Source organism: Lynx rufus, unplaced genomic scaffold (assembly GCF_022079265.1).
Source record: "Lynx rufus isolate CCGP_SWC_20201006 ecotype Redwood Valley unplaced genomic scaffold, mLynRuf1.p SCAF_18, whole genome shotgun sequence".
Classification (NCBI taxonomy): domain Eukaryota; kingdom Metazoa; phylum Chordata; class Mammalia; order Carnivora; family Felidae; genus Lynx; species Lynx rufus.
In genome coordinates, this window is record NW_025814832.1 from 6,472,305 (window position 1) to 6,493,767 (window position 21,463).

Here is a 21,463-nt window from a genome sequence, read left to right on the forward strand (position 1 = left end):
AGTGCCTAGGATAGCACCTGTTACAGTAGATACATTACGTTTTAACCCATGCCCTGCTTTTCCCTGGTCACTGCAGAGGATCCCAGACTGTTAAGACCTCGTTCTTAATGTCAAGGTTACTTATAACTTGGTACAAAAAGAATAGTTTCTGTTTTTAAGGGGTCCTATAAAGCAGAGTATAATCAAAACACTAAACTTTTGACTCACTATTTTAAAATCGCTGAATTAAGTGTGTGGACCATAATACCAAGGGGTGGAAACAAAAATGTCTTCGTTCAAAAATAACTTTTAAAATTTGAACTCAAAACATACCTTAATGTATCATGTTTAAACACTGTCAAGTTTGAAAAGGAGCCACTTTTGTTTGTTCACGAGCTGTCATTGGATAGCATCATTCTGAGAGTGTGTATTTAATTAGGGAGTTGATAAATTTTAGGTATTCCTGCAATAGAAGCTTTCTGTTTCGTCAGAAATTGTTTGACCTGTATGTTGAGTACAAAAGTAGTTACCTAGTTAATTCCTTGTTTTTAAAAAGGTGCTAATTTTTTTCAGTATCCTCTGACAAGTATATATGGCCCCTGATTCAAGGAGCTGTTTGTGTTACCACTATTCGTTCTAGTACACAGTCTCACATTATTAGTTTGTATAAGATGGGAGCTCTGCTCAGTTTCATTTGCCAGTCTGGTCCTTTCTACCCCTCAAAAGGTGACCTGATATCACCATGACTGGCATGAGTGTTCTCTTGCTTTCCCTTTTCCCTTTTTGACATTTAGTTTTATCTAGAGTAATATGGTTATAATTTTTTAACACATTGGTAACACGTTGATCATAAAACGGATACTTGGGGGTTTTTTCCCCTCTCATTTTAAGATGTAACCTAGATCTTTAGAGCCATGGTACCTGTAAGAAGTGAATTTGGCCAAGAGCAGTATCACCTAGGGAATTAATGCAAAAATTACCAGTGCCTGGAGGCCACCCCCCGTTCCAACTGAATCAGAAAGAGAGGGTGGGAATTAGGTTTTGGCTAGTTTTAAAAGCTCTTCAGATGATTCTGATACACAGTCAGGATGAGAATCACTAACCTAAAAGGGAGAATAAGATTGTGATCGTACTTGGTAAAAATATACAAAATGTTTTCTTACATGGCTAGCGTATTGCCCAAAATAAATGCTCAGTAAGGGATGAGATTTTTTAAATTTAGCTTGGTCTTTAGTATGCCCTGATCAATTTTAGCAGTTAGTTGGAAAGTCTCTCAAACCAACTTTTGTAATACATTCAACTGAAGGTGGAAGTCTTCATTTGATTTAAGTGTAAGTCATTATTTTACTTGAACCCAGTTTCTTGAAAGGTTAAACAATTACCTAGAGCATCTCGTTTTCCAAATTAGAACAAACACACCACCCCCCCCCACACACACACACCCCTTTCCTCTGCTCATGTCACATTAGATAGTAAAAATAAGTAAATAAAATTGATCATTTGTCAGGCCATTTGGCATCCTTGAAGTCAGAAAATTAATCGGCCTTTGGATATTTGCTATAAATAGTCCAGTAAGCAGTATTTATAGAATAGAGGTACATGGCACTTGAACAGTAAGATATGCTGTACGTTTACACTTGGCCTTCTTGTGGCTCCAGTCTCCCCTGTTTCAGTTGGGCACTATTTCTTATTGATCTTTATAGTGTGTTGTCTAAGATAATAAAATGAATACAAATAATATATGTAGTCAGTTTTATTCTAATGAGTCTTAACTTATGATACAAAATTAAAAGTTTTAATTAAATATTTGTAGTAGAAAAACACTTTCTTATGTGTGCCATACTTAAAGATGAAAACATCTAGCATAAAATTAGCTGTGTTGATATACGAGCTGGGACAGATTCCGTCTCATTCAGCAGAGGCACCGTTAAACTACAGTTCAACTCTGTGCGTTAGGAATTTGGCTTCTGTTAGATGTTGAAGCATATACTTGCCTCTAAGGACACATTAAAACTCTTCAAAGTTTAATTACATTCAGACAAAGATCATCTAACTACTGCTGCTGAACAGGAAATATTTAATTGTTCCTTTCTACCTCCATTAATTAGTTCCTTCAACTCATCTTTAAAACCTTCTCCACGTTCTTGGGTGTTTTATTATTTGCTTCTTAAAATATTCAGTGTCAGAATGAAAGTGCACAGTTTAAGTATTTGAGAAGGTGAACTGACTTCTTCCCTTCTCGCCTGCTCGATTCTAAATTGCAAGGCTGCCATGTCAACAGATTTTAGACCAACTTGTGGCATTTAATACCAAACGGATTTCATTTTTACTTCATAAGCTTTCTCATTGCTACTTTGCATTTGTCTTCACTAAAGCTTCTGTTAGTTAGTGAGTTTTTCAGTTCCTCCTTCATCTTTTCTGTCCCTTGTAGCTGTGAGAGTTCCAGTAGATTGCATCATTAGGTTGGGCCCTGTGAGCTGTTGTGCTCTTTTCCAAGTGTCTGATTCAGCAGGCCATAGACCACTGCTTGCCAGAAAATCGCCGTTGGTTCTCGGCTGACGCTTGCCTACTTGTTTTGATCGTCTGAGGGATGAGACTTTGTTTGCCAGAACTACAGTCGAAAGAAATAGGAGGGTGCAGATAAGAAAAAGCACTGCAATTATAATTAAGCAAATTAGCATAGCCATTTTGTTGTTGTTTTCCTCACAGACCCCTTTTTTGAAAATGTCATGGGGACTTTTGCTTGTGTTTTTGATGCTCGGTACTGTTGGAGAGCTGTTCCTGACAACAGAAGGTATATAAATCTCCAGTTCCGATTTAGGTGTTAGAGATAGGACAGGAGATGACGTGGCGATTTCAGTCATGTTTGTAGAATTACTCTTTTTATCTACTGCAGAAGTTGTAGGGTTTGTGTTCATGTTTTCATTTTGGTTTCTGCCCGTCTTATTTTGAATATCTGGATCCCAGACAGTAGTACTGTTAGCCCACAGATGGGTATAGTTTGCTTTTGTTCCAGGACACAAAGAAAAAGCTGTTGTCATCACAAAGGCAAGATGCAGGTAATGTCCTGCGTGTTCCATGTCCATGAGTATACTGGTAATCTGTTGGGACAGCAGATAATTTGTTAATTTGTGAAAGAATAATGGTTCCTGCTTTTCTGGATTGTAGTTAAAAAGTGGACAGCTGATATCTTATAAGTTAGCTACAAACTCATACCTAATATTTGCTGTCCTGTTTGAATTCCTTCTCAACTGACTTTTTCTATTAGGCTATGTATAAAGAAACCATTTAATTTCTGTTATTCTTTTAAATGCTAGAAGTTGGCATTATAAATACCTATGAATCATTTTAAACTGAATACTGTGGTTTTGTATAGTTTTCTCCCCCTCAAGCATGCTGAACTTCAGCTTTGGGTCGACAACTTCTGCTTCTACTTTCCTGATTCCTCCTTCCTGCCCCCGCCCAGACCCCAACCATTCAAGGATCTTTCTTGCAGAAACTCCCCACACTCTAACAAATGTGTCACTCATCTTTATATGGGCCTTAAGCATTTTGCTTTAAGTAGGAAAAGAACATGCAAATGGCTTTTTGGGGTTTTGTTTTGGGGTTGAGAAAGGGGAAGTGTGGTAGCAACCAAAGGAAAAGGATTTCAAATAGGAATTCAACATGTTCTTTAAAAAAAAAAAAAATGGATCAAGATGTTCTTTTATCTTCCTGGGTGTTTATCTTGGAGCTTAGAATAAAACTGGTACTTAGAAATATACTCCTGGGTATTTGTGAAAGCAATTATATATGGTGTTGGTTCTCTCTTTCACATCTGTATCCCCTGACTTCTTGTGGCTTTCTGAAGGCAAAGGCACGCCAGGTTTTTCAACCTAAAAATCTGGCATTACAGTGAAAATGAGGCAGATTTCTTATGAATAATATCGAAAGTTAAATTTATTGACTTTTTTCATCATCATTTATGCCCAGCATTTTTTCCATGAATATTTTGACACAGTGTTTTAAAATACATGATACAGGGGCGCCTGGGTGGCTCAGTCAGTTAAGCATCCGACTTCAGCTCAGGTCATGATCTCACAGTCTGTGAGCTCGAGTCCCGCGTCGGGCTCTGTGCTGACAGCTCGGAGCCTGGAGCCTGCTTCAGATTCTGTGTCTCCCTCTCTCTGACCCTCCCCCGTTCATGCTCTGTCTTTCTCTGTCTCAAAAATAAATAAACATTTAACAAAAAAATAAATAAATAAATAAATAAATAAATAAATAAATAAATAAATAAAAATAAAAAAAATAAAATACATGATACAGTAAAATAGAGAACACCAGGATTGTGGGGATTTAGACTGAAGCGGGAAGACCAGGCAGATCTTGAGTCTTGACATATAAATAAAAAAGATGAACTTTAGTTGTGGCTTCAGGCTCCTTGGAAGGCAGTACAAAAAGGAGACAAGTCTGTTCCTAATTCTCATTATCCACCATATGATTGAAGATTTAAACAGAGCTGGCATATCTGTTCCAGGTACTGATGAACCAGCGGGAACGATCTATCACCATTATCGAATTATCTCTTTTATTATAATATTGTTTGAGCTGCTTTTTTTTTTTTTGTAAGAGTATCTTATTGTTAGCATTTGTTTGAGATAACTGGAAGCAAAACCTACATTATTCTCCTGAGATTGACTCAGTGGAATTGCCTGTTTAAAAACTTTATTTTATAGATGTTCTTCTCAAACCTGAATGTGAATGGGAGTCTTTTTTTTTTTTTTTTTTAATGTGGATTCTGATTCTGTAGTTCTAAGAGGGACCTGAGATCCCGCATTTCTAGCCTCCTCCCAAGTAAAACAGATGTCACTGCTAGCCATGCTTTTTTGAGTTTTGAGGTTTTATAATAAATAGTTGCTATGTGTCATTGGATAATATTTGGATGCTATTGATATACAGAAATCGAGAATAACAAATGTGATACGTTGTTATACTAACAAAAGTAGCTTATAATAAAGGTAAATGGCAACTAACCAGTGAAGTAATATTTCCTAAAGGAAAATAAACCTTTATTATGTGTTCTAGAATTAAGATTACTTTTTGGATTATGATCTTTAATAGACAGTTGAAGGGATTGTGCACTGACTTCTATAAAATAGTGTTCAGCTTCAGTTTTTAAAGTGAATGACACCAATCTTAGGATACTTTACGGTTCTTTCACAAAGAGAAATACTTTATTTTGGGTTAGCAAGTAATTTCCCTCCTTTCATCCTAGACTAGCCTTCTGCATGCAATGCTAAAATAATTTAAAGCGGGTTATTCCTATCACATTAGTTCATTAACAGTGTAGTATACATCATGGTATTCGTACTCATTTCAGCAGTGCTTACCACGGGGTAGATAATAGGCCCGCTGTGGATTGTCTTCGGCCAGATGTACTGTCATTCCCAGATAAACAAGCTGTTAACAAAATGAGACTTTCTCTTGCCCTTACAAATGCCTGAGAATAGAGAACTGTCTCTGTGTCCCCAGTCTATGCCATGGAAGCCAGGTTATGTTACCAAAAGTTCTCTTTATCTCTGGTCATTTTGAATAAAATTTAGAATGCCTAAGCATTCATAATGAGAACTTTATTTTTTAAACTTTTTAAATAACAAGTAAAACTTTTCAATTCACTGTGGAATCTAAACTCAGATCCTTTCTAATCCTCATAAAAACTATGTTGATGATAAATCTTTCCATTCCTAACTTAAATGTTACTTAATAGTACAGAAAAGAACAGTATACATTTTCAATCACTTATGATTCTACTTTATTAGTAAGATTCTTAGGTATTATTTGAAAGCACTTCCTTCAACACTAATCTGTACAACGTTATGAGTAAAAAGCCATAAAAAAAGCCATATATATGACCTACCTTACAAATTCTTGGTCAAAATTTGGTTATAACCTGATTTTAATAAGCCACTTCTTTTCTTGTCTTGAAGCACAGCTTCCAAGTAATTTAAAGCAGAATAGCCTTGGAGAATATGAACCTTAAAGTAAATCTGCAGTGAAAAAAAAAAAGGATATGTACAGCTAGCTTTCCACTTTTAAAACCAAACCACAGATGACACATTTCCTTTCTGCTGCAACTAAAGCACATGTCACAGGGGGGAAAAAAATCCAACTTGTCCAGTTGGCCACTGGCATGACAGGAGGCTTTGTACAACAAGTCCCCGCCTCCAGGGCAGGGAGGGTTTTCCGCCCCATGCCTTTTGACCTTATGTGCATTACATATGCCTGCTGTGTGCTTTTGAATGATATATTAGTACCATTCAGAAAGAGATGGAAGGGTATTTTTCCTGCAGCATTAAAATCTTCTCTAAAAGTTTTATTTGTGTACCACAGGCTGATTTAATGACATGAGTTAGGAGACCTGGGGTATTGGTCAGATAATAGAAACAGTGATACACATAACCGACATCTCAGATTGCGGAGCTACAGCAAAGACTTGAGAAAATGTCTAGTAAACTTAGATTATATGGGGCAGAATATACTTTTGTGTTGTTGAATGTATACACACAAAGTCTCAGCCTCTCTCTCTCTTTCTCCCCCCAACCCCCGAAGGTCCTGTCATCACTTCATATTCAGTATGTCTAAATGGACTTCATTTTCCCTCCAAAAGTGGCTGCCCCTCATGATCTCTTTTTTTTGTTGTTCATGATAGGAACATTCTTTGTGATCTCAGAGGCTTGATACACAGCAAGTCCTTTTAATTCAAGTCCTTCCTTTCAGCCCTGACCAGAACTTGGATCGTGTTGGCTCTTCCTTCATATTCTTGAATTGGTTTCTTTTTTTTTTCTTTCTTTTTTTTTTTTTTTTAACTGTCACCATAGCATTTAGATCCTTAGGAGGCCATACCTAGACTACTACCTTAGCTTTTTTTTTTTTTTCTTACCAGCCCCGACTTCTTCATGTATCTTGTATACATCACTTCCTTTGATCATATCACTTCTTTAAGAATGTAAAGTTGAATAACTCCTTAACACCTATAGCAGTGATTCAGAAATGTCTGTGTACGTAAATATCAGATGAGAAGTTTTTTTAAAAACAATGAAAATTTCTGGGCCCCGCTGTATACATTCCTATGTAGTAGGTCTGGGCTAGCACCAGGAAGCAGACTGCATTTGTAACAGGTGCCACGGTTGATTGTGATACTGGGCTCCACAGAACATAGTCTGAGAAATAGTGGAGAAAACTCAAACCTCTTGAAAAATTTTGATCCCTTCACAACTTAACTCTTACATATTTTTCAAACTGTCTCTCTTTTTTGTGAAGTTAAGCTTTCCGCTTCATTTGGTTTTGTGTTTTAGTTTTTATTGAAATTCCAGTTAACATACAATGTAATGTTAATTTCAGGTGATTCAACACTTACAACACCTGGTGCTCATCACCAATGTGCTCCTTAACCTCCATCACCTATTTAACCCACCTCCTTCCCCTCCCTCAAGTGACCATCAGTTTGTTCTCTGTAGTTAAGAGTCTGTTTTCTGGCTTGCCTCTCTTTCTTTTTTCCCCTTATGATTGTTTGTCTTGTTTCTTAAATGCCACGTATGAGTGAAATCATATAGTATTTGTTTTTCTTTGACTGACTTATTTTACTAAGCATAATATACTCTAGCTCCATCCGCGTCATTGCAAATGACAAGATTTCATTCTTTTTTTATGGCTGAGTAATATTCTATTGTAATATATACCACCTCTTCTTTATCCATTCACAGTTGATGAACATTTGGGCTCTTTCCATAATTTGGCTACTGTAGATAATGATGCTGTAAACATTGAGTTAGTATTTCTGTATCCTTTGGGTAAATACCTAGTAGTGCAATTGTCCAGATTTATCTCTTAAAACGTCTGTACATGAATCCTTCATTCCAGCTAAAATAGTTGACTGTTGCCTCAGCACATCTAGTTATCTGTTTCTTTTCCTCTTTAGAGGCCTCTTTCAGGCCTCTCCATGAGGCCTGCCAGCCCCTCCTCTAGTTGAATTCAAAGTTTCTCCTACCCACTGAAGCCTCAGCATCTTCTGTGTAGCTTTCACTGGCTACCCAGTTTGTGTTCATATCTCCCTCTTCTGAACTTTTTCTCTGCTATTTGTTTGATAAGTGATTACATACAACCTCATACCTTTCCTGTCATCTTGAAATATTTTATTTTGGGGCACCTGAGTGACTTAGTCATTCGAGCGTCCAACTCAATTCAGGTCATGATCTCAGGGTCTTGGAATCAAACCCTGTGTCGGGCTCTATGCCCTTGGCATGGAGCCAGCCTGAGATTCTCTCTCTGCCTCTCCCCCTGCTCGTGCATTCTCTCTCTCTCTCTCTCTCCTTTCTCAAAAATAAATTATTTTAAAATCATTTAACTTATATTTTTATCTTATTTCCTCCCAACAAGATTTTTAAAAATCTCTGAGGTAAGGATGTTTATCGGGCCTAGTACTACCAGAGTCATCGAGTATAGAACTTTGGGCCAAGTTAACATCAGTTCCGACTTGAAGTTCTAGTACTGTGTTCTTCAGGGCTTTCTGGTGGTCTTTACCTTGGCTGCTCTCACACTGATCAGCATTCTTTTGAGTTGTAAGCAACTTAGGACCTAATATGGCTTAATCAAAAAAAAAGAATTTATTGGCTCACACAACTGAATAGTCCAGGGATAAATTCGGCCCCAGGAGAGGCTTTATCTAGGACTCCAATGAAATGGCTGGGGCCCTCTCTCTCTCTTCATCTCTCTGCTCCATTTCTTCAGTTTTCAGGCAGGCTTTTCTTTCATATGTCAAGATATGAGCTAACAACTCCCAGGGCAATGTGTTTCCTTGTTTATAAACACCAGGAAAGAAAAAGTCTCAATTCCTAACTAAAGCTAAAGTCTCTGAATTGGGCCTGTTTGGCCCTTATTGTCCTGATTTAAGTCATATGATCATTGCTGAACCACCGGTAGTCAAGGTGGGGTGAACGAATTGACCAAAGCCATTCAGATGACTCCAGGGTTCCAGGGGGTCATCCCCACCCAGACTGTTCAGCTGGGAAATTCTGTGGGCCTCGAGGCAACCAATCAGTGTTCACTGCCTTCCTCTGTCTGTGGTGTGCAGGTTTGTTGCTCAAAAGGTTTTGAATTGGAGACTTGTCTCTTCCGTTTTACTTCTACCTTCTCAATGTCTAAAGAATAACTGATTTTAGAAAATGGACTTAGACTTTATATAATTGTTTTATATTAGTTTTCTCTAGAAAGCTAAACAGAAAACTGAAAGAATGAAATAGATTAGTAGCATCTGTATATTTATCCAGAACCCTGTTAACCATCTGTGTCCTTTTTTTGTCATCTTCCTTAGGTTTAAAACTGGCCAAATCAATGGCGATTTGCTGATATACCACGTCTTGCTGACTTTAAAGCCATATTATGCAAAGCCATATGAAATTGTAGTGGACCTTACCCATACTGGGCCTAGCAATCGCTTTAAAACGGACTTTCTCTCCAAGTGGTTTGTTGTTTTTCCTGGCTTTGCTTATGACAATGTCTCTGCAGTCTATATCTATAACTGCAACTCCTGGGTCAGAGAGTATACCAAGTATCACGAACGGCTACTGACTGGCCTCAAAGGCAGCAAGAGGCTCATTTTCATCGACTGTCCTGGGAAACTGGCTGAGCACATAGAGCATGAACAACAGAAACTGCCTGCTGCCACACTGGCTTTAGAAGAGGACCTGAAGGTATTCCACAATGCTCTCAAGCTAGCTCACAAAGACACCAAGGTTTCTATTAAAGTAAGTTTCACTCCTTGTTAGGTAAATGATTTGTTAGCTTTCTCGGCTAAGCAGGCTGTGCTGGTCTTGCTAGGTGTCCTCATAGTGGTGTGTTAAATGTAAAGTAAGTCCAGGTGAAGGAAAAACCAAGCTCTCTATCTTCATGGGGGTCCTGTGGAAGATATGAGAGGTGTACGCTTAATTATAGTCTAGGTCGGATTGGAAGCAGGAGAGTGTTGTAGAGAGTGCAGTTTGCCATATATCAGTCAAGTGGTAGGAATGTGTGGAGGGTGGAAATTACCAGGTGAGAATTCTTCTGATGATTACGTGCTCTTTGCAGAGTGGGAAACGAATCAAGAGAAAATCCATAATTGTCTGTAGGATTCTTGACCTTTTTAGAAAAAATATTTTTAAATGTTTCCAGTCTCTTTTGAGATCATTTATCATAATAACTATTGAGTCCATTTGAATATGTAACGGTGGTGACTCTTCCTTAAATGGCAAACATGGTATTTGTTTGGTCGGTTGGATGGCTGGTTTTCAGAGCCTCTTACAACTCTATATAGCAGGATTTAATTCTTCACTTCACCCTCTTACACCTTCACTTCCCAGGTTGGTTCTACTGCTGTTCAAGTAACCTCAGCAGAGCGAACGAAAGTCCTAGGACAGTCGGTCTTTCTAAATGATATCTATTATGCTTCGGAAATTGAAGAGATCTGCCTGGTGGATGAGAACCAGTTTACCTTAACCATTGCAAACCAGGGCACACCGCTCACCTTCATGCACCAGGAGTGCGAAGCCATCGTCCAGTCTATCATTCACATCCGGACACGCTGGGAGCTGTCGCAGCCCGACTCCATCCCCCAGCACACCAAGATTCGGCCAAAAGACGTCCCTGGGACACTACTCAATATTGCATTACTTAATTTAGGCAGTTCCGACCCTAGTTTACGGTAGGTTTTTTAAAAAACCCTCTTCAACTCTATTCAGGGTTTGTTGCTTTTAGAATGAGGCCACTTAATAAGCTTTTAAAACAGCCTTTACCTTAATACTCTAAATTGTAAGGTATGCTGTGTTGGTTAACCAGCGTGACCTCATCAGCTTGTGGGGTATTCACATGAACTGTGGAATTCTAAATAGGGTGATTCACACTAAAGCAGTATATGTTCTTTCTCCAGGAAACTTTCATCTGAAACAGACTGCATAGCAGTTTTATTGTTTTGGGTCCCCCTGCCCCCGCAAAAGCCTTTTTAAAAAAAGTTAGTCCTAAGTTTCTCCTTCTCTGAGTCTTCTAATTATGTTTTCCCCTGTTCAAAACTATATCACTGTTAAGTTTCCTCACAGTCAAATTAGATTATCATTGTTTGACAAAGGAGGGCTTAATGTTCAATAACTCAGACAGTAACATTGCATACTTTCCACCTATGTGACTTCAACAAAATTCCTGAAGTCTTAAGACTAATGCAGATGTCATCTGACAGAGTATAATTGGTTCTGTTTAGGCTTAATAATCTGAACGTGAATGAGGAAAGGGCATGGCTGGCTTGTGGGGTCAGTAGATTTGGTTTAAATCTAGATCTGCTACCATGTATGACTTTGGGCAAGATCCTAAAGTACTCTTAGCCCTAGTTTCCTCATTTTCAAAGTAAAAGTAACAATGCCTTCCCTATATACCTGCAAAGGTTTAATAGTATATGCAGTAGTATATTTTAGCACCTACCAAACAGTTTCTGCTCGGTTAGTATTACTGCCTCCCAGTCCCCGCCCCCCACTTCCTCTCTCTGCCAGTGTCTCTTTGCACTCCTCCCTCCTTTCTCCCCTCTGCTTTTTATTTTAGGATAATTCTTTGTCCCAGGTTCCTTGGGACTGTCAGGATTTTTACAGGTATAAATTCTTAGCTCCAGAAAATCTTTCTAGGGTATAATAATATAGCCCAGTTTTATAAGTGGGCCTTTTAGGATTCCTGATTCTTAAATAAAGGGGGGTGGGGTGGGGAATCAAGATTTCTTTACCTGAATGGGGCCTCATGGAGTCCATAAACTCCCAGAAACTATACATAAAATTGTGTGTGTGCTTAGCTTTCATTATCTGCAAGGAACCTGTGACACCTACCCCCAGTTTGAGGAGGGCCCCATTCTTTATAGCTGTTGAAAATGTCCAAGAATAAAAGTCAATGTCAAAATAATGTAACTCCAAATTCCTAGGAGTTAGTAAGAGATACATAAACTTAGAAACAATATTAACATTCTCATTTTAGGAAAATAGAACTACAAAGCCTGCCTTTAATTTCTAATTCAAAGTTCCTCATAGAAGAATGCTAACATCTTCTAACAGTTATCAGCTTGAATTGATCCTGTATTCTCGTCTGAAATAAAGTGAGCTAACAGCTTCTGCTTTTTGCTGAAGCAGGTCATTCCAGGGAAGAAACCTTTAGGCTGATTCGGATTTCAATGCCTTTTGCCCCCAGATGGTTGTTGCATAAATATAGTAGCATGATGAAAGTTCAGAGGTCAGGAAAACCTAAAATTTACAGACCAAACTATTTCTCTTACCAGATGGGGGAGAAAAATGAAAATTTGAAAATCGAGTGTGAGTTTTTTGACCTGTCTCCTAAATTGCTTAAGTATATTTTCAGACATTTAGAAAAGAAGTTTTGTTTCTAATGGAACCTGGATATATAATTATTTGGTTGTTGTCAGTGGTTATGTGTAATGGAAGGAAAGATGGGGGGACTTCATTACATTACGTTTGACCCCCCAGTTTGTAGTATGTCTTGTAGGATACCCAGAAAGAAATTCAGTAGTGTTGGTTAAAGATTTTCACATTTTAATTGGATGAGGGGCCATCTCGTTTCTCTTCTCATGATCCCCATTATAAATGGATCTGATGGGAGGGGAGCCACAATTTGAGGTTTGGGCTTCACTGAAAATATGATGAGCCTCATTCTACTTCTTTCTGTTGATCCACCTTAGGACCATAAATCTCTCCTATTTTATATCCCAGGGAAATGTCTTTTAGGAAGGTCTTAAACTTACCTGTCGCAGGAACCTCACAGTGCTGTTCTGGTTATGTCAAGAACCTCCTTTAAAGGAAATCCATAAATGGTCAAGGGGTGTTTTGTGTTTACTGTAGAATCATAACATCTTGTCTCTAATGGATCATAAAGTTTAAAAATAGTTATTATGCTTTGTAATAGAATCGTAAGTTGTGTGTTATGAAAAAAAAATTGGAGCTATAAGAAAAAATAAGTTTTAAACAACTTCATTTGTGTTTTCTCCTAGGTCAGCTGCCTATAATCTTCTCTGTGCCTTAACTTGTACCTTTAATTTAAAAATCGAGGGCCAGCTACTAGAGACGTCAGGTTTATGCATCCCTGCCAACAACACCCTCTTTATTGTCTCTATTAGTAAGACACTGGCGGCCAATGAGCCACATCTCACCTTAGAATTTTTGGAAGAGTGTATTTCTGGATTTAGCAAATCTAGTAAGTAATAATTTTCTTTAATACTAACAACGATTCTAAGAAGAGTCCGAGAAAATCCTTTCATTGCAGAATTTGCCAGTGAAATCATAATTGATTTTTATTTTCAGTTGTTTACCTCCTCTAATTTTTCATCTGCACCTGAGAGAACTCTGCAGGAACTTCCTGGTAGACAACATTGAGAAATCTGCCAAAATTCTGGCCACAAACACGTGATGGCAAGATTCTGATACCTTACATGTCTCCGAGCCACAAGCCACATACAAAGTAGTTTTTGCTCTGTTCCAGTTTAATTGGCTCTAGGATTTGTCTTCTTAGCTGATTATTCCAAATGAGTGAAGTGTCCATGTCATCCCCTTATTTTATTTTTTTTAACATTTATTTATTTTTGAGAGACAGACAGAGACAGAGCATGAGCAGGAGAGGGGGAGAGAAAGAGAGAGGAAGACACAGAATCCAAAACAGGCTCCAGGCTCTGGGCTGTCAACACAGAGCCCAACGTGGGGCTCGAACCCACGAATTGAGATCATGACCTGAGCCACCCAGGTGCCCCGTCATCCCCTTGATTTTAAAGAAAGAGTCATGTTCTCTTTTCTTGAGGTTGTCTTTGAACTGTGATTTTAGTGTTCAAGTACAGTGCCTGGAGAATGCAGTGGCGCATAATACAGGGTCCAGAGTCAACTCCTGACTTGGCTTTTAACAAGTCCTAACAGGGGTGCCTGGGTGGCTCAGTCGGTTAAGTGTCCAACCTCAGCTCAGGTCATGAGTCCGTGGGTTCGAGCCCCACGTCGGGTTCTGTGCTGACATCTCAGAGTCTGGAGCCTAATTCAGATTCTGTGTCTCCCTCTCTCTCTGCCCCTCCCCCCAACTCTCAAAAATAAAGATTTTTTTAAAAATTAAAAAAAAAGATGTCTTATAAATTTAACATCCACTCTTTCCATTCATTCATTCATTCTCATACCCTGTAGTAGTATAAATATTGCTCTTCTTCCAGCTTATTTCCTGACATTTGCTTCCCTTTCTCTCTCCATAATACATAAACTTTTTTCTGCATTCAAACGTATTTCTTGATTTCTCAGGTCATTGAAAACTTTGACAATTCCTCAAGACCAGATCACTATATATAGTTACTTAACAATAAGAGATGTAGGAATATAACTCTAAAGAGACAATGTGTTAAGACTGACAAAACAAGAAAAGCATAAAGCTTTGTTAAGAAATATTAATATTAAAAAAAAAGATTCATGTGAATGACCAGGCATGTTGTGTTCCTGGATTAAACAGTTGTTCCCAGATTGTTATAAATTCAGTGCAATCCCATCAAAATAGCTTCAGGATTTGAGGATTAAAAAGGAGGCAGAACTGAAAATGATTTTAAATTTCACCTAAAAGGACAAGAGTAGGTAAGAAAGTATAGAAAGAAAACTGAGAGACACTTGATGTTGCAGACATCTGGACACATACCAGTACAGTAATTCAAACAGAGGTGTTCAAGAGTCAGCAGTCAGATCAGTTTAAGAGAAACAGATTGATAAAGAAGCATCACAAACTGATGGGGGAAGATTAAATCATTTAAGCAATGAGATGGGGAAATGCATTAAATTGGGTCCATCTTCACCCTAAGCCACAAGATACCAGAATAAGTTCTAGTTATATTTAAGATATAAAAACTGGAACCATGGGGGCGCCTGGGTGGCTCAGTCGGTTAAGCATCCAACTCTTGATTTCAGTTCAGATCATGATCTCATGGTTCGTGGGTTTGAGCCCCACATCAGGCTCTGTGCTGCCAGTGTAGAGCCTACCTGGGATTCCCTCCCTCTCCCTCCCTCCCTCTCTCTCTCTCTCTGTCTCTCTCTCTCTCTCTCTCTCTCTCTCTGTCTCTCTCTCCCCGTCTCCCTCTGCACCTCCTCTGCTCGCGCGCGCGCTCTCTCTTCCCCAAAATAAATAAACTTTAAAAATTATATAAAAAATAAAAACTGGAAGCATTAAAGAAGAAAAATGTTTAATAGCTTTCTGAGTGATTAAGGACTTATGAAGGAAAAAAGTTGTAGATGGAAACAAAGGAAATGGTGAACATAAATGACCACATAAAACTTCAAAACATCTCTATTTCCAAAACTGAAACACAAGTAAAAGATAATAAAAAACTAGGAAATAGGCTTGCAGCACATATGAGAAAAGATTAACACCTTTAATCCAAAGAGTTCTTACAGATTAATGAGAGGTGGATCAACAGCAGTAGCATGCAGGTCATGCTAAAAAAGAGTGTATTTTAAGAAATTCACTAATAAAATCAAAGAAATACAAACTCAAAGAATAGATAACATTCAGTTATCAAACTGGCAAAGGATTTTGTTCACTTTATTTCAGTGTTGGCAGTCGATGGAATTGTGAACAGGGGCAGTGTTTTGAGAAAGCAGTTTGGACATGGGTATCAAGACTCTTAGGAATGTTCATACCTTTTGGCCTCATGATTCCATCTTTTAGAATTTATCCTCAGGAATTGATGTTCAGGTGTTTATTATAGCATTACTTTTTATTTACATTTTTAAAATTCAGGCATATCCTACCAGTCAAGTGCCCACATCTTAAGTGAACAGCTTGATGAATTTTTACATGTGAATACATCACAAAACCATCTCCCAGAACAAGAACATTTCCAGCATCCAGAAGACTCCTCTCAGTCAGTACACCATCCCCTCACCAAGAGTAACCACTCTTAGGACCTCTATCGCCATGGATTTATTTTGCCTACTTTTGAACTTCACATAATGTTATTTATAACAGCAAAATATAGGAACAATCTAAAGGCCAAACAATGAAGAACTAATTAAATTGTCAGATTTCCATATGATGGAGTAACATGAAACCGTTAAAAATATTTTGGTTCAGTGCTCGCTTCGGCAGCACATATACTAAAAATATTTTGGTTCAGAATTTCAGTTTGGAAAGATGAAAATATTCTGGAGATGGAGACTGGAGATAGTTGCACAATGATGTACGTAAGGCCACTGACATGTGCACTTACCCATGGCAAATTTCATGCCGTGTATATTTTACCACAATTAAAAAAAAGCATTTTGGGGACTCTAGATAACGTTACATGGAGGAATTTTTGTATCTTTTTCTAAGTCCGAAGTTATTTCAAAATGGTTCAAAAAAATGTTTATGGAGAATTTTTAATGATGAGTAATAACCTCAGTATAACGTGTGGTGCAGAAGATATTCAAAACATACTGCACGTACAGCATAGCCCCCGTCTTTGTGGAAGACATGGGGTGGCTTTTCTGTGCATACGCACACGTAATGTACCTCATCTCTGCATAGCTTTGAAAGCCTGAGGAGAGAGAGATTAATCTCAGCTTCATTTTTGTGGGGATGCTTTCCTTTTCCCTAACTTTCTCGGATTGCCACATATTCCTTTTACAATGAGAGTAAAAATTTTAACTAGGAGGTATTAAGAGGGAGAAAAATAAGATAAACCTTTTCAAACATGGCTAGTTGGCTTCTAAGATTACTTTCTTCATGGCCTATTCTCCTCATCTCTGTCTTTAACATGGTGGCCAAATCTCTTTTCTCCAGGCTGTCTCCTAGGTAATGATCTTTACCTTTTACCTTCTTTCTCCCAATCCCTTATTTTTATTGTGGATGTCCTTTTCATTGGCCATCTATGCTAATGGTGTATTTTTTCCCAGGTATTGAATTGAAACACCTTTGTTTGGAATACATGACTCCATGGCTGTCAAACCTGGTCCGTTTTTGTAAGCACAATGATGATGCCAAACGACAAAGAGTTACCGCCATTCTCGATAAGCTGATAACAATGACCATAAATGAGAAACAGATGTATCCATCTATTCAAGCCAAAATATGGGGGAGCCTTGGGCAGGTATTGAGTTTGCTCAAATATTTAAATGTCTAGTACCTCCGTGATGCAGATATTAATCTAATACCCCCTTTGTGCAAAACATTGTGCTAGGCATTAGGGATACAGCTGTGGAAAAGACAGTCCCCTCTTTCAAAAGGCATGCAGACACTCCCCTGATTCTTGATCTGGTTCAGAATTGTAGATGTCTAATGCATGTTTCAGAGCCAGAAAAAAACTAGTTATTTTAGTGCTCTTTTCCATGACATAACTATATAGGATTTAACTGTAAAACTCCAGTGTTGTTCCTAGTAAATAGTGCTGTGTTACATATTCTAGTACCTGACATACCAGAGAGGTCAGTAGATATTTGTCAGTTGATGTTATTTGGGACACCTGCTTTCTTTTATAGTTCTCTCTCACAAGAACACCAGGAGTAAAGTACAGAATATACTGTAATGTATTCCTTTTTATCTGACAAGAATTATGCCCATCATTTCTTCAACATTACCGCTTAAGGAAGTAATCCCTTACTCAAACAACGCTACGAATCCTCCAAGTAATTTGAAATGACCTTGGAGCTGGTTTTAGAGCTCTGTAAAACATCTCAGCACTTGAAGTCATTTCCTATATATTAAAACAATTGTATTTTATATTAATCACACATGACTGTCTTAGGAGACAACAGAGGTGCTTTGCTAGTGGATGAAAATAATACATGTGGAAATTTAAAATTTTTGCATGCCAGTCTCTTCATCTCTGACGCAGTTGAGTGAATATCTTCATACTCCTTCGGATATGTAATGATAAATTACATTTATTGACAGGTCTCTAAATGAAACCTAGTGTTTTGGAGGCCTCAGGGAAAGTAGAAGTTTCATGTTGATTGGGCTGCTGCTTGCAGTATTTTTAAATTAAAAGTTAAGTTGGCACAACAGATGGCTGAAACATACATTATTTCTCCCTCTTCCACTAGATTACAGATCTCCTTGACGTTGTACTAGACAGTTTCATCAAAACCAGTGCGACAGGTGGCTTGGGATCAATAAAAGCCGAGGTGATGGCAGATACTGCCGTAGCTTTGGCTTCTGGAAATGTGAAATTGGTTTCCAGCAAGGTAATCAACTTTTCCTTTGCCTTCTGGACCATGGCATGATGTGTCTGTTTTTATTACTGGGAGGTTTTTTGGTATGGTGACTAGTCATTTTAGAGTTAAACTGAAATTTTTTGTGATAAAACTTTTTTTTAGCCCTTGTGTTTCTTAAAATTCTGTTTCTTGACAGGTTATTGGAAGGATGTGCAAAATAATTGACAAGACATGCTTGTCTCCAACTCCTACCTTAGAACAGCATCTCATGTGGGACGACATTGCCATCCTCGCACGCTACATGCTGATGCTGTCCTTCAACAATTCCCTTGACGTGGCAGCTCATCTCCCCTACCTCTTCCACGTTGTTACTTTCTTAGTAGCCACGGGGCCGCTCTCCCTTAGAGCTTCCACACACGGATTGGTCATTAATATCATTCACTCTCTGTGTACTTGTTCACAGCTGCATTTTAGTGGTGAGTTCCAGGAAAGTAACTTGTGTTTTGTAATTCCTTTCTCCACTTTATATAGCCTGGTTGGCACAAATTATCTTAGTTGTGAGTACGGTGCCTTAACACTAGCTGCTTATTGGAGCTTGTGATAGTGGCATGAAATACTATCAAAAAGAAAAAGAATAAATTAATTCCATTCCATTTCAAGCTATAGCCAAGATTTTGTGTGTGTATTTGTCAGGTAGAATCTTGTAGCTATCACAGAAGCTAAAGCCTGAGCACCAGTTGACGGTGTAGCATTACTAGCGTGAATTTGTAGAGAAATGGAGCTAAAGCAATGAGCATTGAGATAATGTATCTAGAGGGTTGGTTTAGGGAGCATGGTTATATAATTTTGATCTGCTACTCAAATTTTCCAAATTCAAAGTGAAATTTGCCACGTTAAAAAGTTAATATCTTTAAAGTCTTCACTTGTTCCTTTTTTCTTTTACAGAAGAAACCAAGCAAGTTTTGAGACTCAGTTTGACAGAGTTCTCATTACCCAAGTTTTACTTGCTGTTTGGCATTAGCAAAGTCAAGTCAGCTGCCGTCATTGCCTTCCGCTCCAGTTACCGGGACAGGTCATTCTCTCCTGGCTCCTATGAGAGGGAGACTTTTGCTTTGACATCTTTGGAAACAGTCACAGAAGCTTTGTTGGAGATAATGGAGGTACACTAGGCAAAATGATAAGAAACTAAGGTTATTTTTTTAATCCGTTAGTACTGTAAAGAAGAAATACTAGTTTATTCTATTTTACGCTTAATGCTTAAATAAAACTCCCGTGGAATGTGTTTATTGGTAATATATATATATATACATCGCTTATTTAATGACATTATAATAAGCATTATTTAATGATTAGTATACATTTATGTGCATGAATCTATTTAGAGTATCCTTTTTTTAAGGCATGTATGAGAGATATTCCAACATGCAAGTGGCTGGACCAGTGGACGGAACTAGCTCAAAGGTATGTCCCAAATAAATTTAACTCATAGGAGTATGGGTATTGTTGAAAATGTCAACATTACTGCAGAGTCAATATTTTAATTAATTACCTAGTATGTATAAACACAAAGGTTTTCATAGACTTTTTGGGTCTTTTAATTGCAGATTCGCATTCCAATATAATCCATCCCTGCAACCGAGAGCTCTTGTTGTCTTTGGCTGTATTAGCAAGCGAGTGTCTCATGGGCAGATAAAGCAGATTATCCGTATTCTTAGCAAGGTACGTCTCTGTCCCTCCTCCCAAATATCTGTGGGTCTCAAGTTGGAAAGCGTATCTTGCATGTTTCTCAGCGACATCTAAACTTGAAGTTAATAAAATATCTTGCATGTTGCTTGCTAAACCTTTAAACAATGGATTTGGTTATTTTCTTTATTATAATTCTTTTAAGTGAAGAAACCTTTTCTAAAGAAGACACCTTAAAAGAAAATATGTATTGTCTCTTTGGCTAAGAAGGTACTCTTAGTATTTTATCAGTTTTCAAAGCATTTAACTATATGGTAGAACTTGCCTTATATAAAAGTATTTAATTTGTAACAATATAATAATGCACAAAATATTGTATTGGAATATAACATAGAAGTATTTAAAAATGAAAACCCAAATGATCTAGCTACCAAGAATACCACAGCATTGGAAATAATTCTAGCACTTACTAACCAAGGAATTATTCTGAACTGATTCTGAGATCCAGTTTAGGAGTTTATGTTTTATTTCAGTGAAAGTAAAATAAAAAATTCTGTTTCCCTAAAAGGCACTTGAGAGTTGCTTAAAAGGACCTGATACTTACAACAGTCAAGTTCTGATAGAAGCCACAGTAATAGCGCTAACCAAATTACAGCCGCTCCTCAATAAGGTAATTACTGTACAGAACGAGCCCATTTAGTTTGGGCATTGGTATTAAAAGTTTCATTTTGTGTCAAAGAGTTCAGAAAATAAGTTGGGCTGAGAAGTTATAAAGAAGAGGAGGTAGTTAAAGCAGAACTTCCTGTCTTTAAGCGTAGTTGTTTGAAGAACTCACACTAGAGGAAGATGAGTATGCGGAGGATGTTCTCGGGTGCTTCTAAGTTTTCGTCTCATCAGTGCTAAAGGAAGACAGGTGTAGACTCTGAATTGTCTTGTCCGATAAGTGTTCATTGAGCACCTGCTATGTGCCAAGTACCATTTTAGGTTCTAGAGAGGTAGTACCTGAACCAAACTGATAAAATTCCCTACCCTCATGGAGCTTACATTCTGGGACGAGTGTGGGAGTTGGGGCATGAAATAGATAATAAAATAAGTACGATAATAGTGCACGATCATTACCATGGAGAAATGTAAAGCTGGGTGAAGTGTACCTAATCACCAAAGGAGTTTGGGTGCTAAATGAAGTTGATGTTTAAAAGGAATGAAAGGATGAGGCCACTGATTTAGGATGAGCTGAGCTTATCTCAGCTTTGTGGCCTGGAGCAGGTCGTTTAACATATCTGGACATCATATTTCCACATTGATAAAATGAATAGACTAGATGATGGTGGAGCATTATTTTCCAACTCTAAAGTTGTATAATTATATGAATTGAGTACAAAGATTTGAGGGAGGTTACAGAGAAATAAATACCTGTGTGCTCCTCCTATCGAGTTGTATCTACGAGCACATCTTCTAATCCTAAATCACACAAAATGGTTCGCTCGTCCTCATAAGTTAAAATGAGGCTCAGAAGGGCTAAGTGACTTCCCCAAGGTCACATACCTAATAAGACAGAACCACGATTCTCTTCCAAGGCTGTCTGACCCTGAAGTCTATGTATTTTC

At 38.0% G+C, this 21,463-nt stretch overlaps 2 protein-coding genes across 8 annotated transcripts in view; one reads left to right on the forward strand and one right to left on the reverse strand.

Annotated features, from left to right (window-relative positions):
* NF1 (neurofibromin 1) overlaps positions 1-21,463 on the forward strand; it is a 248,210-nt gene that overhangs the window by 194,391 nt on the left and 32,356 nt on the right. For 6 of the 7 annotated variants that reach the window (XR_006962286.1, XM_047080763.1, XM_047080758.1 and 3 more), the window contains 10 exons: positions 9,329-9,761; positions 10,353-10,693; positions 13,022-13,224; positions 16,917-17,110; positions 18,063-18,203; positions 18,370-18,649; positions 19,119-19,333; positions 19,573-19,634; positions 19,778-19,892; positions 20,425-20,526. Coding sequence is in view for 6 of the 7 variants with exons in the window: in XM_047080763.1 (XP_046936719.1) it covers positions 9,329-9,761; positions 10,353-10,693; positions 13,022-13,224; positions 16,917-17,110; positions 18,063-18,203; positions 18,370-18,649; positions 19,119-19,333; positions 19,573-19,634; positions 19,778-19,892; positions 20,425-20,526 (2,086 nt within the window). In the remaining variant the exon portion in view is untranslated. Of the gene's footprint in view, positions 1-9,328; positions 9,762-10,352; positions 10,694-13,021; positions 13,225-16,916; positions 17,111-18,062; positions 18,204-18,369; positions 18,650-19,118; positions 19,334-19,572; positions 19,635-19,777; positions 19,893-20,424; positions 20,527-21,463 lie in introns of those variants that run through there. The other variant, XM_047080762.1, reaches the window with a different exon arrangement.
* EVI2A (ecotropic viral integration site 2A) lies at positions 1,718-6,043 on the reverse strand. The gene is made up of 2 exons (XM_047080766.1): positions 5,876-6,043; positions 1,718-3,080 (listed from the first exon to the last, which is right to left on the reverse strand). Exon 2 carries the CDS (start codon positions 3,063-3,065, stop codon positions 2,361-2,363), a length of 705 nt encoding a protein of 234 aa, XP_046936722.1. The 5' UTR covers positions 3,066-3,080; positions 5,876-6,043; the 3' UTR covers positions 1,718-2,360.